The following is a 15,203-nucleotide window of genomic DNA, read 5'->3' as shown; positions in this document are numbered from 1 at the left end:
ATCCAATAATTTATTGTGATGATTCATTTCAAATATTATGATGAAATCAGGCATCCCTGCAAGCAGCTGATCGGTGTTGACAAACGAGGGGAAACCAACTAGTAAAAAAACTTTCACATACCACAAGGGGTGTACCGATAGTAAATAGTTCGCGCAGTACAATATAGGTGGAACTAGTGAATCACGAAAAATTATTTTGATAAGAATTTACTCATACTGTCATGTCTGTTAGTCTGTGATTATACTTCCAAATCAAATTCCATACGAATTGATTGGAAAAGGGGCTAAAGGAGATGAAGACATTTTGCATTTCAGTCAACTCCTGCAAAATGTGATAATTTCTTTAGTGAGTGAGAAAGTTCGTTCGTTACACCTTACAAGTATTGTTGTATTAAACTAATTGTCAAAGCTAGGTGCCTTGGTCTATTATTTGAATCGACAATACTTGCAAACCGGTGATGATTGAGGTGGCCTAAAGTGAATCAAGTCTAATAAAAACATGATCCCATGATCCAACGATAGTGTTCTGTATTATTCCAAGTTTTAAAATTTCTTCATTGAACGTTGCGATCGAATAGGGATTTTATGGCATCATTTTCTATTAGAAGAGATGACCCAAAACTATTCCAGAAATCACGTTCACTTTCAATATAAATGAAATCAACTGTTAAACCGGCAATTAGTTGCGTAGTATGTACATAAATCTGTTCTGCTCTTCCAGAAATAAATGTTTTATTCTGTGAAGTAGAAAATAAGCGGTTTACTGACACACTCAGCAGAACCACTAGCGGGATTTTCAGAAAGCAAAAGAATACAGAATATTTTCCCTGCTAGAGCGTACGGTTATATCATGCTGTACATTCGACTCATTCAGCCATAATGTTACGATACAACCAGAATTAGAGGTTTCCGATCTCTGCGATTATTAAATACGTTAAATACTGCATAACTGGTATTCAGCATGCAATACATAAGCGGCCCTTACACGAGCATTAAAAATGTCATTTTAAATGATGACTAAATAATGATGTATTTCAAATTTGTTAGAAATCTCGTCATTAGTGCACCATTACACGTTCATTAAAATGATATTATTTTTTAGTAACGACATTTTTAATGACTCGTGTAAGGGCCGCTATAAAGTCAGGAAAACAACAAACAAACTAGTTCCGCATCATGGCAACTTCAATGCTGCGTTGCCAGATATGTTTTTTTTCTACCATTCTGATATGTCAGTTCAAAACTAAGGGATGGGCTAGGCCAACTTGTTCTTTTGGTGAACCAAAAAAATTGCATGCTTTTGTATGGGACTTAAGGGTATTATTATTTGTATTTGGCTATATTTTTGAGCGATATAACATTTGTCTAAGTGTTTTCAAATGATAAATAATTGCATGTTATAAGTAGAGTGACTATAATCAGAGTGGCGACAGCTGTTCGTTTGGAATGACAACTACTAGTTCCAAACGAGCAAACGACCTGTCAATTCAATGTAAAGCTAATGGAATGTTTTGAATTGTTGCCAACATTACGGATGAGATGTCGTCACTCTGGTTATAGGCACTCTAGTTATAAGGGGAGAAAGTTTTCAGAATGAATAATTATCTCTACTGGCAACAGTGATCGCGAGGCATTTATTATTTACAGCAGGGAGGAACCGTAATAAGAAGAGAAATATTTTTCTGGAAAAAGAAGCCAGTTGTCTGGTCCTGTCCTAGGTTTCGACCATGAAAATATCGATACCACGCGATACCACTTTGCACGGCATCGATCCTAAAAAATCGATACTTTAGGCTTGAGTATCGATACCTTGAAGTATCGCAGTATCGATATCCATCCCAACTACATTCATTCGGTATTTCGCTTTTGATCGGTGTGGAGGCATTGCCGACGTGTAACGTGCAAAGAGTATTACAGACAAACTAATTTAGAGAAGGTATTTGTTTGATTTCAAGGGCTCCTGGAACACCTTCCTGAATAAATTTGACGATTGACAAGAGAAATTGGTGAGTGGAAATAGCCTGTGCCTGGTGAGTGGAAATTCCTTAGCCCAGGTTTTATTTGATAAAATTCTACTAAGAACTGCACGAAAGAGATAGCAATAATGCAGTATAATGATGTGTGCAAGCAGCACGGCCAGTTATGAACACAAAGCATCAGTCAGAAGGCAGTGAAAATTCCTTTACATAACTCTCATAACTGCTTAGATGACAAAATATTTTTTCTTTTGATCTTGTACAAGAGTTGAATGCAAAACAACCAATCACTGAACAGAGACGGCTGCAGATTAATACTTGTGCCTGGAATTTTCTCTTGTTCCACGCATTGTTCGTGATTCGATATCTTGTAAACAATGAAGCTTGCATTTACTTTCCTTCCGTTCGTCGACTGCTTTCTGTTTTGAGATCTCCCGTGACTATAATAATTAGAAAAAGATTATTAGAATAACAGTACATATATTTTAAACCTATTTGTAATACGAAAGGAGGGCAATATAGGCCATCACTGATCTTAGCCTGTCACGTTAGTGACAACAAAAAAAAATAATAGGTCTCACCTGTTGATTGATTTTTTTGCTTTTGTCTTCGTACGTACGTGTCAGTTCGTTATATTTATTTATGTCAATCACTTTCTCCGCTAATTTGATCGCATATCGGGCATATCGTGATTCGCCTGCTGTGATGCCACTTCAAATATGATGCTTTCAATTTTTGTTAGTGTTCACGTCGTGGTGCATTAGCCAAATTGAGATCAAATTCAAGGCGTTGATACATTTCAGTACTGCGAGGAAGAAATGAGCAAAAACAAACTTGCTTTCTTTGAATTCGTGTCTGTTAACGTAGTGAAATAGTTCTGAACAAAGTCGAAATTCAATAAAGGTGTTTTGCCTAACTATAGCATGTTTATAGTTCTAGGTTTTCGATAAATTTTGGTTTCCATCTGTTTTGCTCTGACCAAAGCCTCGGTCTGTTGCAAGGATGGCCAATTCTGTGAAGAGGAAAGAGTTCTCTGAAGAGGCCGAGGCCGCTATTTCTGTACTTCGTGCATTAGTGTCATCCAAAAAGGGAGCATCCACAGTGAAGAGTATTTTGAGTGATTTTCGTGAATTGGAAGGAGGTCCTCTTATGTATAAGAAGTTTGGTTATCCCAACGCTGATGAATTTTTGAAGGCTACCGGCGAATTTGTTCTTCAAAACAGAATGGGTGAGGTAAGTCGTGTTTATCATTATTTTATAAGTTTTGCGGCAGATTAAGTATTATTCAAAATTTCAGAATGTGATCTATGTCAAACCAAGTAAGGAATCAGCGCATATCTTAAAAATGGTAGCTGCGCAGAGAAATACGAAAACAAAGAAATCAGGATTTGCTATTCAGCGTCAGCCGCAAAAGAGAGTTCCTGGAATCAACTGGAACCTTAGTGCCTATAACAAAATGTATTCACAGATGCCTTATCAGTCAAGCTTGTATACACAGAGAAAGTATCCAACTCAGTACCAGCCTACCCAGCAGCAACAGTTCCGTCACAATAACCCCAACAATCCTTTAAAACAAATATACAATACCAACCCGAATAACCCAAAATTTACCAATAACCGCAACTACAACAATCTTCAAAACAACTACAACAATCAATCGAAACAAATTATGCCTACGAAAATAGTTCCACCATTATTAACACAAACTACTGCCCTTAATAATCAACGGCACGGGCAGTCTGAAACAAACAATAATAACACAGTCGCGAAAAATCTAAACAAGTCTTCGGCGAAGATAGGTCCACAGACACCAGCCTCAAACGATCTTCGACACAGACTTTCCAATACGCAACAGATGATGCCACCGCAACAAAGACAACCATCGTCACACGATCTAATTAACAAGCCTGTTCAAATGGAGCAACAACAAGACCACGCCGGCAGAATAATTCAACAACGTAACGATCTCAATAATATGACTCCGTCAAAACAGGGTGTAATTGATGCTATCCATCGAATGGTGTGTGATGCTGTAGCCAGTCAGCAGAACTACAACGTCCCAATTGCAGCTAATTCTGTGCCAATAGAAACGATGGTGCAACCTGTCCGTAGTGTCAATACCCGATTGCAGATTACGAAACATGTGACCCCTATGCCAGAGCAACGGACACCACCTCCCCGAATTTCAAACAATTTAAATGGTGGTATTTCAACTAAACAAGATTTCACATCTCCTGAGCCGTTCATACATCCAGTGATCATCACACCACCGCCCACGCCCATTATTCCACTACCGACATTACCTGGCCAGAAATCTTTGCAAGATCGTCTAAAACTTAATCAACAAGTGGACAGATCTGATCTGGAAAAAGTTTCCAAACTAGTAGCCCCACAGTCGCCACCACCGAAGATAATGGATTTAGATTCAAAGGTTAATTACATTTCAGTGTTTAGGAATAATTCGTAGATCTAACTTTCTTGTTTACAATTCAATAGACTCCGTCGTCGCCATTGTTATTGCCTCCAATAACAGCCGCTTCAGTTCGATCGAAAGAGTCTTTCTCGTGGAACCAGCTGCAAGCTACACCCATTGAAATGCTATGTTTATATGCAGAGCACAATGGTTTCACCCGGCCATCTTATAAGTACTATAAGTTAAAGAGCAAGCGGATCCAGTGTCGAGTAACGGTAATTTAGTACATGTGTATTTAGATTTTTTTTTTCTAAACTCTAGTTGGGTGCTTTTTGGCGCAGTCGTAGCAAACTTTTAACTTTTTCACACTAATCCTCAGATAAATGGATCGACTTATTCTACCTACCCGAACGATTATGCCAACGAGTTCGAGGGACAGTTTGCTGCTGCCCAGAATGCCATCGAGAGTATCAAGCGTGACGAGGAGCGAAATAACTACTCAGTTTGTTTGGATTCGGACTTTGAGATAGCTACCAAATTGTACAATTTGTTGATTTCTTGCCCGCACGGTATGTTTAGCAAAAACTTACCCGATGCGTTCCGAAATGCCCATCAGGCTTTGCTGCCGGATCACTGGGAGACGATAATTTTTTCCCATGCACGTATGTTTTCGAGAGAAGAAGTTCAGGGTAGCACAATTGTGTTTGCGAACACTCGAGACGATAACGGTTCCAATGGATCGAACACATCCAACACATCTGAAGCTAGATGTATGTTGGCCAATGTGCTTGTGCTTCCTTGGGTGGAGAAGTATTGGAATTTATTTATTACGAATCCTGCTTCCACGGTCGAGATTTGGGCACGTCTGGTTGGTCACCAATACAGTGATGAAATGGATGCGTTGATAACCGACATCGAACTGTCTATGATGGACGATTATAAACCGAAAGCAAAGACGATTACCGTTGGAGAATATTATCTGGTGTGTTCTAACGATTGCTGGTTCCGTGTTCGAGCTGAGGAGCTGGACTTTGAGAACAACATTTGTGTGTGTTTCTTTATCGATCTTGGCGAATGGGAGAGAGTCTCGATGGATGAGATTTATCTTTGCGATGCAAAGTACCTCGAACTTCCGGCACAATCCGTCTGCTTTACGTTGTACGGTTTGGAAGATTTTGGCGAGAATCCAAAGGCGAAACCCCATCTCGATAATCTCATCTGTGGAAAAGTGTGCATTGGCGAGGTTTTGACGAAACAGGAAGAGTACGAAAATGAATCCACTTCCGGCGATTCACGGATTAAGATAGTTCTATATGATACTTCGTCGGATGAAGATGTAAATCTTAATTCGATTATCCTCAAGCAGGTTTGCGAGGATACACCGATACCGGAACTCAATCGTAAAAGTTGGAACTCGGTGGTTATGACCCACGTGGATGAGTTTGGCGATTTGTATTGCCAGATGAAGGATACGGCCATGGTTTATATTCAAGTGAGTTGAAATTAGACGATTGGGTTATGTTCCTTTCTGAATTGTGATCATTCCTTGTAGAAACTCATTACTAATCTCGTTCTGTCCAAAGCATTGGAAGGCAAACATCGTGGCCTATATGAATCAAATTCATCTGCTGCAGGTCAGCAGCTGTATTTGGTACAGGACAGTAATGACTTGAAATGGTACCGAGCTGCACTGACAAGCAAAGAGTCCGATTCAACTTGCAAAATGTTGTTTGTTGATACTGGTATTGAGAAATCGATCAATGTAACAAATGTCTTCCAATTAGCAACTCTGAGTGTAGCTCTAAGTCGTTATCCGCCACAGGCTATACGAATGAAGATGTTTGATATTCCAGAAATCGGTGACTTTTTGTTGAGTCGGCTTCGAGCACTGTTGAAACCCGGATTAACGGCAATGGTAGGTGATTGAATATTACCGTCTGCTAGCACAGTTTAATTTTTTCGCATTGTATTTTTTAGGTCAAGGTAGCTGCCTATTCGACAATTCCATTGGTGAAAGTCTATATGCACGCAGAACCGAATAATCTCCTTGTTTGCATAAACGAAAGTATCAAGACGGAGATCGAGCTGGAGCTGAATTCGGAAGTAATTAGTGAACCGCGAATTACAGAAAACGAGAGTAGTAGTTCTTCATCAGTAAGTTCCGCTAAACTAAACGGTTTCTCTTCAGACTATTCCATTGGAAGTCAGGAAGCGGCCGATCTGTCGAAACACTTCAGTGAACTAAACATTGAACGGTCAAAGATAACCAGGAGCCCGATTCCGTCACAGGTAGTGCCAAAATTGGCAAAGTTCCAGTTACCAGCAGTCGGCGAACTGTTCGATGTATACGTTACGATTGCCTCCAGCCCGAACTATTTCATCGTTCAGCCGCACAGGCAGGCTTTGAAGCTGCAAAGGATGATGGTGGATTTACAAAAGTACTGCATGACTGAGGCTCTTCCCGTTCCAAAGGACAACATTCAACAGGGAGAGGCTTACGCGGGATTGAACAGTGATGACGGGTTTTGGTACAGGTATGTCCTTTGTAATATCTCTTAGTCGTTAGACTGTGGAAACTAACTGGGCTGATTGAGTGTTTATTAGGAATGTTTTGTAATGTTGACTTTAACCTTCTAGTCATGCACTTTTCGAATGTTAGGAAAACATTCTGGCCATTATTACCGGTATCATTACACGGTGAAAATCAAGTGAAGTGATTGTGACCTTTATTATAGAAATCCCTTCACAGTGGAAATCAATTGAAGTGAATGTAGGTGGTTACCTCCCTGTGCGTGATAATTTTTTTTTTCATAAATTCGTTTATTTCATAGGCAATATACATCAGTTTTTCTTCGCCGTGGCATTCACAATACATAGTAATTTAAACCGAATATATTTTGAACATCATAAAACTAAACACTGTTTTTATCAAGTGATTTGCTATTATAAATTACATTAAATATGTCGTTCTGGGTTTGTTTTATTTTGCCCAAGAAAAACGGTTGATTTTTGCCAGCATCGTTTGAGCAAGCCTCTTCAATTCGTGAACCGTCTGTGTAAAACATTTTCTCAGAATCAATATGCCTGAGCTTACTTGTAAATATGTTTGTGATTTCCATTGAGCGTAGGTTTCCGGGATTCCACGCATTTCGCGCCGTATGAATGTGTCGAAAAATAACGTTGAGTCAGGAATATTTAGGAGGCTGACACGGAATATATCTTGAAGGGTTGATTTCCTGTGACATATGGTTAAAATATACTGTCAAGTGTCATGAATCTTGTTTGAGATTGAAGCTCAACTAGCCTTTCGAAGTTATTGATAACCAGGGGATTTAGTACCTCACATATTATTAGCAGTCGTGATGAAAGCTCCCAAAAACAATCTTTCAATGGAAGAACTCCTGCCAGAACTTCAAGACTAATTGTATGTGTCGAATGCATGCAGCCTTAGGCAATTCGCAAACAACGATACTGAATTCGCTCTAATTTGATAATATGGGAGTTTGCAGCGGAACGAAAACAAACGCATCCATATTCCATCACTGAAAGTATCGTTGTCTGATACAAATTTATTAGATCTCCCGGGTGAGCACCCCGCCAAGATTCTGTTATTGTTCGAAGAAAAGTTTCTCTTTGTTGGCATTTTGTTATCAGATACCTAATGTGTCTTCCCCATGTGCATTTGGAATCAAACCACAACCCGAGGTATTTGAAAGTCAAAACCTGGGCGATAATTCTTTTCATCATATGAAGCAGAAGCTGCGCGGGATCATGCTTTCTGGAAAAGACGACCAGCTCTGTTTTCTCCGTAGAGAATTCGATACCCAGATGAATAGCCTAAACGGCCAAGTTATCTAAGGTATCTTGCAATGTTTTTTGCAGATCAATAGCTTTGGGTCCAGTAACTGAAACCACGCCATCATCTGCCAATTGTCTTAGTGTACATGTGGTTACTAGACAGCTGTCAATGTCATTCACGTTAAAATTATAGAGGGCGAGTCCGAACCTTGCAGAAGACCCATGTAACTAATTCTAAATGTTGCCAAATTGCCATGTGAAAAATACATGCACTTCTCTGACAAAAGGTTGTGCAAATAATCATTTATAACCGCTGGAAGTTCATGCTGGTGGAGCTTGTCTGAAAGAACATCAATGGAAACTGAATCAAATGCTCCTTTAAGGTGAAATGTAGCGGAATGCGTCGCGTTTTTGGTCAATTATTCAATAACTAGACCGATTTTCGACCGAAATTAAAAACACTTAAGTTATCGCAATTAAATTTATTACAACTAAGTATTCTTAGAATTTTGAAATTTCACTTTGTCGAGCCGTAATTGGTTTTTGAAATGTATAAACGGGTACTGTTCCGTTCCACGGGAATGGTTTTAGAACTTAAAGGTAGTGTTTGGTAGCAGAATGTCACAAATAATCTGAAAATGCAACTCAAAATTATAAAACTAGCCAAAACAACCGAAAACTGAAAAAGTTTACATAAACTTTTCCGGATTGCTTGCGCGCTGCTGTTTCTTTATGCAGCATTGGGCTTTGTGTTGAAATGAAAACGAGTTGAGTACAATAATATGGTTTTTGTAAAAAATCGTTTATTTTCTAAGTAACTGTCGTTTATAATGCTAGTAATGTCCAAGTCTGTTGAGTTGAGTTCAATGCATTGATTTTTTGTTTCAAATAAAATTTTTTTGAGCTCATTTGCTTTAGCTTAACGTGGCCGATTGTCTTGTTGTTAGGGAGAGAGGAAGGGATGCCGTATTACGGGGCGGCATACACCCCTAGAGCTAGTAAGGGGACATAGGGAGGGTGGGACCTACACAGTATTGAATTGAAATTTAAATACATCATTCGTTTGTGGCATACATCTTTCAGACACACTTTGCGTTCGATGAATATTCATGTTTTTCAGCTTGTAGCAAGAAAGAAATTATTCTGGATTGGGATGCTTTGTTGGTGTGACGTTTTTGGGTAGCTTTCAGCAACTCAGTCAGTTCAAGGCAGGTGCTTGCTCCGAAGCATCGTTTACACAGGCCATACTTCCAGCAACGTAAAGAAGAGTGCGATAAAGCTGTAGACGAAAAACAGATAGGGAGAGCACTAAATTTGAGCATTGATAGTTTTTGAGAAATTGTAGATGAAAGTCATAAAAGGAAGATTTCGAGTTGCCAAGACGTCGCGGACTGGTACGAAGGGAACCTATGAGTAAGGGGACCTGGCATCACAATACTCGACACACGTCCAAATAACATGCTCGATGCCATGATAACCCTCACCTCAAACGCAGACACCACTCACAGCGAGCTCCACACGACGGAGATACGCGCTGAACATATAATGATTAGACATAAGCCTTGACATGACACGAATAAAGTCTCGGCTCACGTCTAACCCCCGGAACCAAGCTTTCGTCGATACCTGTGGAATTATTGAGTGTAACCATCGTCCCAGAGTTCCACTATTCCATGTATTTTGCCAGTTGGCTAGAGTTTTCTGACGACAGCAACTTAAAAATTCATTGAAGCAGATTGGTCTTTCATAGATATCACCTTCTAGTGCGCCCACCTTGGCTAGTGAGTCCGCCCTCTCATTGTCCCGTATGAAACAATGTGAGGGGAACCAAGCCAAGATAATCTGATATGATTTTGCAGAATGGAGGCTTCACTGAATGGAGAGCCTCAATGGAGCTGTCCGATACAATGAAGTAGTGATCTGTGGGCAGAGTGTTTGCGACATAAACTGAAGCTGGATCACTGAGTTTATAGGAAGCGGTGAATATACCGAAGCCAGTGGACCCGTCGAGATGTGATCCGTCAGTGTAAAACACTTTTTTTTTACACTCGACTTCTTTAAATTTATTATTAAAATTATTTGGGATCTCTTGAGGGCGTACAGGATCCGGGATTCCACGAATTTCTTCTCTCATGGATGTGTCGAAAACACAGTAGAATTAGAAGTATCCACAAAATGAACACGGTTGAGAACAAACGAAGAAGGATTTATATTCTGAGCCATGTAGTTAAAATAGAAGGACATAAAACGGGTTAGTGAATTAAGCTCGACAAGCTTTCCAAAGTTTTCAATCACTATCGGATTCAAGATGTCGCATCGGATAAGCAATCTATATGAGAGATCCCAGAATCGGTTTTTCAACGGTAAAACGCCCGTCAACACTTTAAGACTCATCGTATGCAATCCAACCCAAGGCAATACGCAAACAACGATACTGAATTCTTTCCAGTTTAATGAAATGGGTGTTCGCGGCGGATCGGAAGCAGAAGCATCCATATTCCATTACGGACAATATCGTTGTTTGATACAGCCTTATCAGGTCTCCTGGGTGGGCACCCCACCATGATCCGGTTATTGTACGAAGAAAGTTGATTCTCTGTTGGCATTTTCGTTTCAGATACCTAATGTGACATCCCCAGGTGCCTTTGGAGTCGAACCAAACCCCGAGATATTTACTCCCAGATAGAGATATGCAAGTTCTCAGATAGAAAGTTAATGGAAACTGAATCGATTGCCCCCTTGATGTCGAGGAAAACTGATGCCATTTGTTCTTTACGAGCAAATGCCATTTGAATTTCTGTTGAGAGCAACGCAAGACAATCTTTCGTTCCTTTGCCCCTGCGGAACCCAAATTGTGTATCTGAAAGCAATCCATTTGTCTCGACCCAATTGTCTAGACGGAAGAGAATCATTTTCTTCAACAATTTCCGAATACAGGAAAACATAGCAATCGGCAGATACGATCGCATTTTGGCAGAGTCAGGCAGATTTTTCAACTAGTTGAATTGAATTCTGTTTAACCCCGGGGCTCTATTGTTACACGACAAGAGCGCAAGTGAGAACTCTACCATCGAAAACGGTGTTTCGTTTGTATTCAATGTCGCGAAGCAGGATATCTTCTGTTCCGGAACAGAATCGGGACATACTTTTTTACCGAAATCGAATATCCAGCGGTTAGAATATTCCTCGCTTTCGTTCATGTGATTTCGGTTGCGCATGTGACGAGCCGTATTCCAAAGAGTTCTCATTGCTGCTTCTCTCGTTAATCCGTCAACAAACCTTCGCCAGTAACCGCGTTTCTTAGCTTTAATCATACTTTTCATTTGAAATTATAACGCCGCGTATTTCCGATAATTATCTGGGGTTCCGTTCCTTCTAAACGAGATGAAGGCTGAAGCTTTTTTCGTTTTCAGCTCTGAGCACTCCTCCGGAGGAAGCTCCTGTGATGTTTCTAGTTTCTCAGATATCGAGCTCGCGTAACTTTTCCAATCAGCTCGCGTAACGATTACGTACGAAACATTGATTGTTTCCGATGGTCTTACACAGTTGGTGATAGAAACTATAATCGGTAAGTGATCGCTACCCTGAGGATCACAGATTACCTTCCACTTGCAATCTAACTGTAGCGAAGTCGAGCAAAGGGATAAATCCAGCGCACTTGGTTGTGCTGGCGGTTTAGGGTTCCGTGTCATTTCTCCCTTGTTTAGAATTGTCAAATTGAAGTTGTCACACAGATCTTGGATTAACGAAGAACGGTTATCATCATATAAGCAGCCCCATCCTGTACCATGCGAGTTAAAGTCCCCGTGTTGAAGGAAGAAGTTCTATGATGTCTGCAAGCCGACGATGCCCTATCGAGACTTTGGGAGGAATGTAGATGGAAGCTATACATAGATCTTTGCCTTTAATATTAATTTGACAATCAACAACTTCAATTCCCGATGTCGAGGGGAGGTTAATACGATAAAATTAATAGCACTTTTTGATCCCTAAAAGTACCCCTCCAAAAGAGTTCTCGATCCAGCCGGATTATGTTGAAATTATGGAAGTCGAGGTTGATGTTAGAAGTCAGCCAAGTTTCACTCAAGGGGAATACATCGCAGTTACGAGTGTGTATTAAGTGTTTGAAAGAATCAAGTTTTGGGATGATACTTCTGCCATTCCACTGAAGCACAATGATCATATCTTCGATTCTCAGTGGTAAATTATCCATCAAACGATACGAGCGCTGCAAGGAGGGGCCATTGTTCAGTCAACTGTTTTAGGAATGTCCTTACTGTTGGCAGTAGAGCAGTTAGAAGGCTTTTTAGAGGATCAGTAATATTGAAGGCTGTTAATATCCAGTCCACGATATCAGAAAATTTCAATAATCCAGCATTTGTTGGATTTTCTGGTTGTGAATTGGGGTCATTCGGGTGTTTTGATGCCTCAGGGAGTGCTGGATACTCTTTATAATTCCTAAGTTTTTTTAACCTATTTGCTTCCAGTAGCGTTTTGCTTGTGTGGTTCTTTTTGACTGGAAAGGCGTCCTTATTGTGAGCGGTGGAATTGTTCTTCACAATGCAATGGAAACTATATATTCATTCACCGGTGAATGAATATTCCAAACCCTGCAACTAATAAATTCCTTGCGTACCCAAGGTAGACTATCCAATAGCCAGCTATCCTACATTGATCGTTTGACAAAAACATTGTTTACATTATCAAATGAATACCGAAATACTAATATGATATTTAAGGAAACTAGTAGTAGTATATTTTATTATATACCAACCGTTGTTACTGTGTTCGAAATATATTAGGTTTAAAGTACTATGTGTTGTGGATGCTACGGCGAACAAAAAGTAATATATATTGCCTTATGAAATAAACGTATTTATGAAAAAGAAGATTGCGAGTATGATCAAAACTCTATTAGAAAAACTAGTAGTCGCAACTAAAATTTAATTTTAGGTGAATTAATGACAATTTTGAATATATTGAAAGAAACGGACTTCTTCAAACAGAAATTCTGATGAAGACATGAAAGCTCCCAAATCAACCTCTGACGCACAAATAAAAAAATTGGATTTGGATTTGTCATTTTTCGAATATAACCATTAGAACAATTCGAACTACAGATTGTGTTTGTGCAAATGATGATACTGACTTTCTTCTTGTGAAAACAATAGAAATAATAGCATATTACCAATAATTTCAGAGTAACCATGCAAAATTGACCTGTTTCTTGATCCTCCATAATTCGTTACACTTAATTTCGACACTAGTTTTCTTATACTAAAATATAAAAAAAATCCTGCTAACATCAAATTATTTTCTTCCTTCAGGGTCTTGGTGGTGAACATCCTTTGCGGGCCTACATTAATTCATGTTTACTTCTGCGATTTCGGTCAGGTTCGGATCATAGCCAATGATCTGCTACGAATCCTCCCACCACAATTGCGCCAGCTTCCCCAGCAGGCATTGAAGGCCAAACTGTACGGTGAGTGTGATCGCTCAACTCAATATTTGCCTATCTATTTGATATAATCTTTTCTGTAGGAGTCCAACCGATTCACGGTGACTGGAGTGCCGAGGATGCGGTTCGTTTCCAGCAGCTGACAGTCGAGAAACAGTTTGCCAGTCAAGTTCGTAGCATTCATGCAGACGAGTTCAATCAGAATGATGATATAGTTGAGTTGACGCTAACTGACGTTTCCACCGATGAGGATACGATAATTCATCAGGTTCTGATCGATGAGAATAGAGCCGTATATGTTGGTAAGTAGAGTAAGAAGTAGTTTGCGAAACTACCCGAGAGAGATAGAGATTCGAACGGTGATGGTAATCCAATCACCTCCGACGACTGTACACTAGACACCGATTGTCTATCGGTAAAACACCATCAGAAAAAAATGTTTTACCCGTTATTTCTGTGGTACGTTTGGAAAGTAGAAAAGAGTAGACTGAAAACGATCAGCTAGCGATATCGTCAAATATCACTACCTATTACCCTTAACTAAAGTCGAAGAACGAACTTTCTATGAGATTTTTATCCTATTAACTCCTACTCATTAATTATTATTTACTGTAACCAAAGCTTCTAAAGCAGCGTGTTTGGATTGATAGATGAAACCATGAACTAGATCCATTCCATTAGATACTATATCCAAAATTTCGAATGATTTCTAAAAAATCTTATTAATAATAACTTTACTCGATTGCCAAACTATTTTCTAGAGGTCGACGAGAAAACGATATTTATATGTGTACCTAACAACCACTGTACAAGCATAATCTGAAAACAATGTGATTAGTCGACGTTAATAAAAGGTTAATTTTAAACACTATACAAAACGTTGAACACAATCTAAATTCTATGAAACAAGTGCTCTTACGGGTGTTGGTGAGTTTAACTCAGTGATGAAAGTGAACAAGTTTCGAGCTATCTACATCGATTGATATGTATTTATTGAATCTACACTAGCACCGTTTTTTATTGTTATTTATTTACACTACCATATATTTATTTTTCTTTATTTTATTATTAGAAATGAAGGCCTTTTAAATAGTTACACATAATTGTATCCTTGCACTTCACCATATTCTTTCGTGCTAGGTTCAAAATGTAGTTCTTTTTTATGTAATGATTTTTTTTGTCAATGCGGTTATTTAATCATGATACAATTTATCGCCAAGTTGATTCGTTGAGAGCGTATATTTACGGCAATAATATTGTTTTATGTAGCTCTTTTTTATGTTGTTATATATATATATATATATATATATATATATATATATATATATATATATATATATATATATATATATATATATATATATATATATATATATATATATATATATATATATATATATATATATATATATATATATATATATATATATATATATATGTATATATATATATATATATATATATATATATATATATATATATATATATATATATATATATATATATATATATATATATATAACTATTACCCTAATCCTGTTACAGTGTGATTTTGAAA

At 38.6% G+C, this 15,203-nt stretch overlaps 1 protein-coding gene across 5 annotated transcripts; it reads left to right on the top strand.

Moving 5' to 3' along the window:
- The first annotated feature begins 1,733 nt into the window (after nucleotides 1-1,733).
- On the top strand, nucleotides 1,734-14,918 carry LOC131434891 (tudor domain-containing protein 7A). 5 transcript variants are annotated; one of them, XM_058602138.1, is made up of 10 exons: nucleotides 1,734-2,006; nucleotides 2,910-3,209; nucleotides 3,274-4,407; nucleotides 4,473-4,664; nucleotides 4,769-5,881; nucleotides 5,942-6,304; nucleotides 6,367-6,526; nucleotides 6,578-6,923; nucleotides 13,515-13,669; nucleotides 13,729-14,918. In XM_058602138.1, exons 2-10 carry the CDS (start codon nucleotides 2,979-2,981, stop codon nucleotides 13,953-13,955), a joined length of 3,921 nt encoding a protein of 1,306 aa, XP_058458121.1. In that variant the 5' UTR covers nucleotides 1,734-2,006; nucleotides 2,910-2,978; the 3' UTR covers nucleotides 13,956-14,918. The 5 variants fall into 5 exon arrangements, with proteins under 5 accessions (XP_058458121.1, XP_058458120.1, XP_058458117.1 ...); XM_058602137.1 differs by having other exon boundaries at nucleotides 1,736-2,006; nucleotides 2,916-3,209; nucleotides 6,367-6,923; XM_058602134.1 differs by having other exon boundaries at nucleotides 1,736-2,006; nucleotides 6,367-6,923.
- Nucleotides 14,919-15,203: the final 285 nt, after the last annotated feature.

This window comes from Malaya genurostris, chromosome 3, assembly GCF_030247185.1.
Source record: "Malaya genurostris strain Urasoe2022 chromosome 3, Malgen_1.1, whole genome shotgun sequence".
NCBI classification, from domain to species: domain Eukaryota; kingdom Metazoa; phylum Arthropoda; class Insecta; order Diptera; family Culicidae; genus Malaya; species Malaya genurostris.
This window is presented reverse-complemented; position numbering and strand designations above follow the sequence as displayed.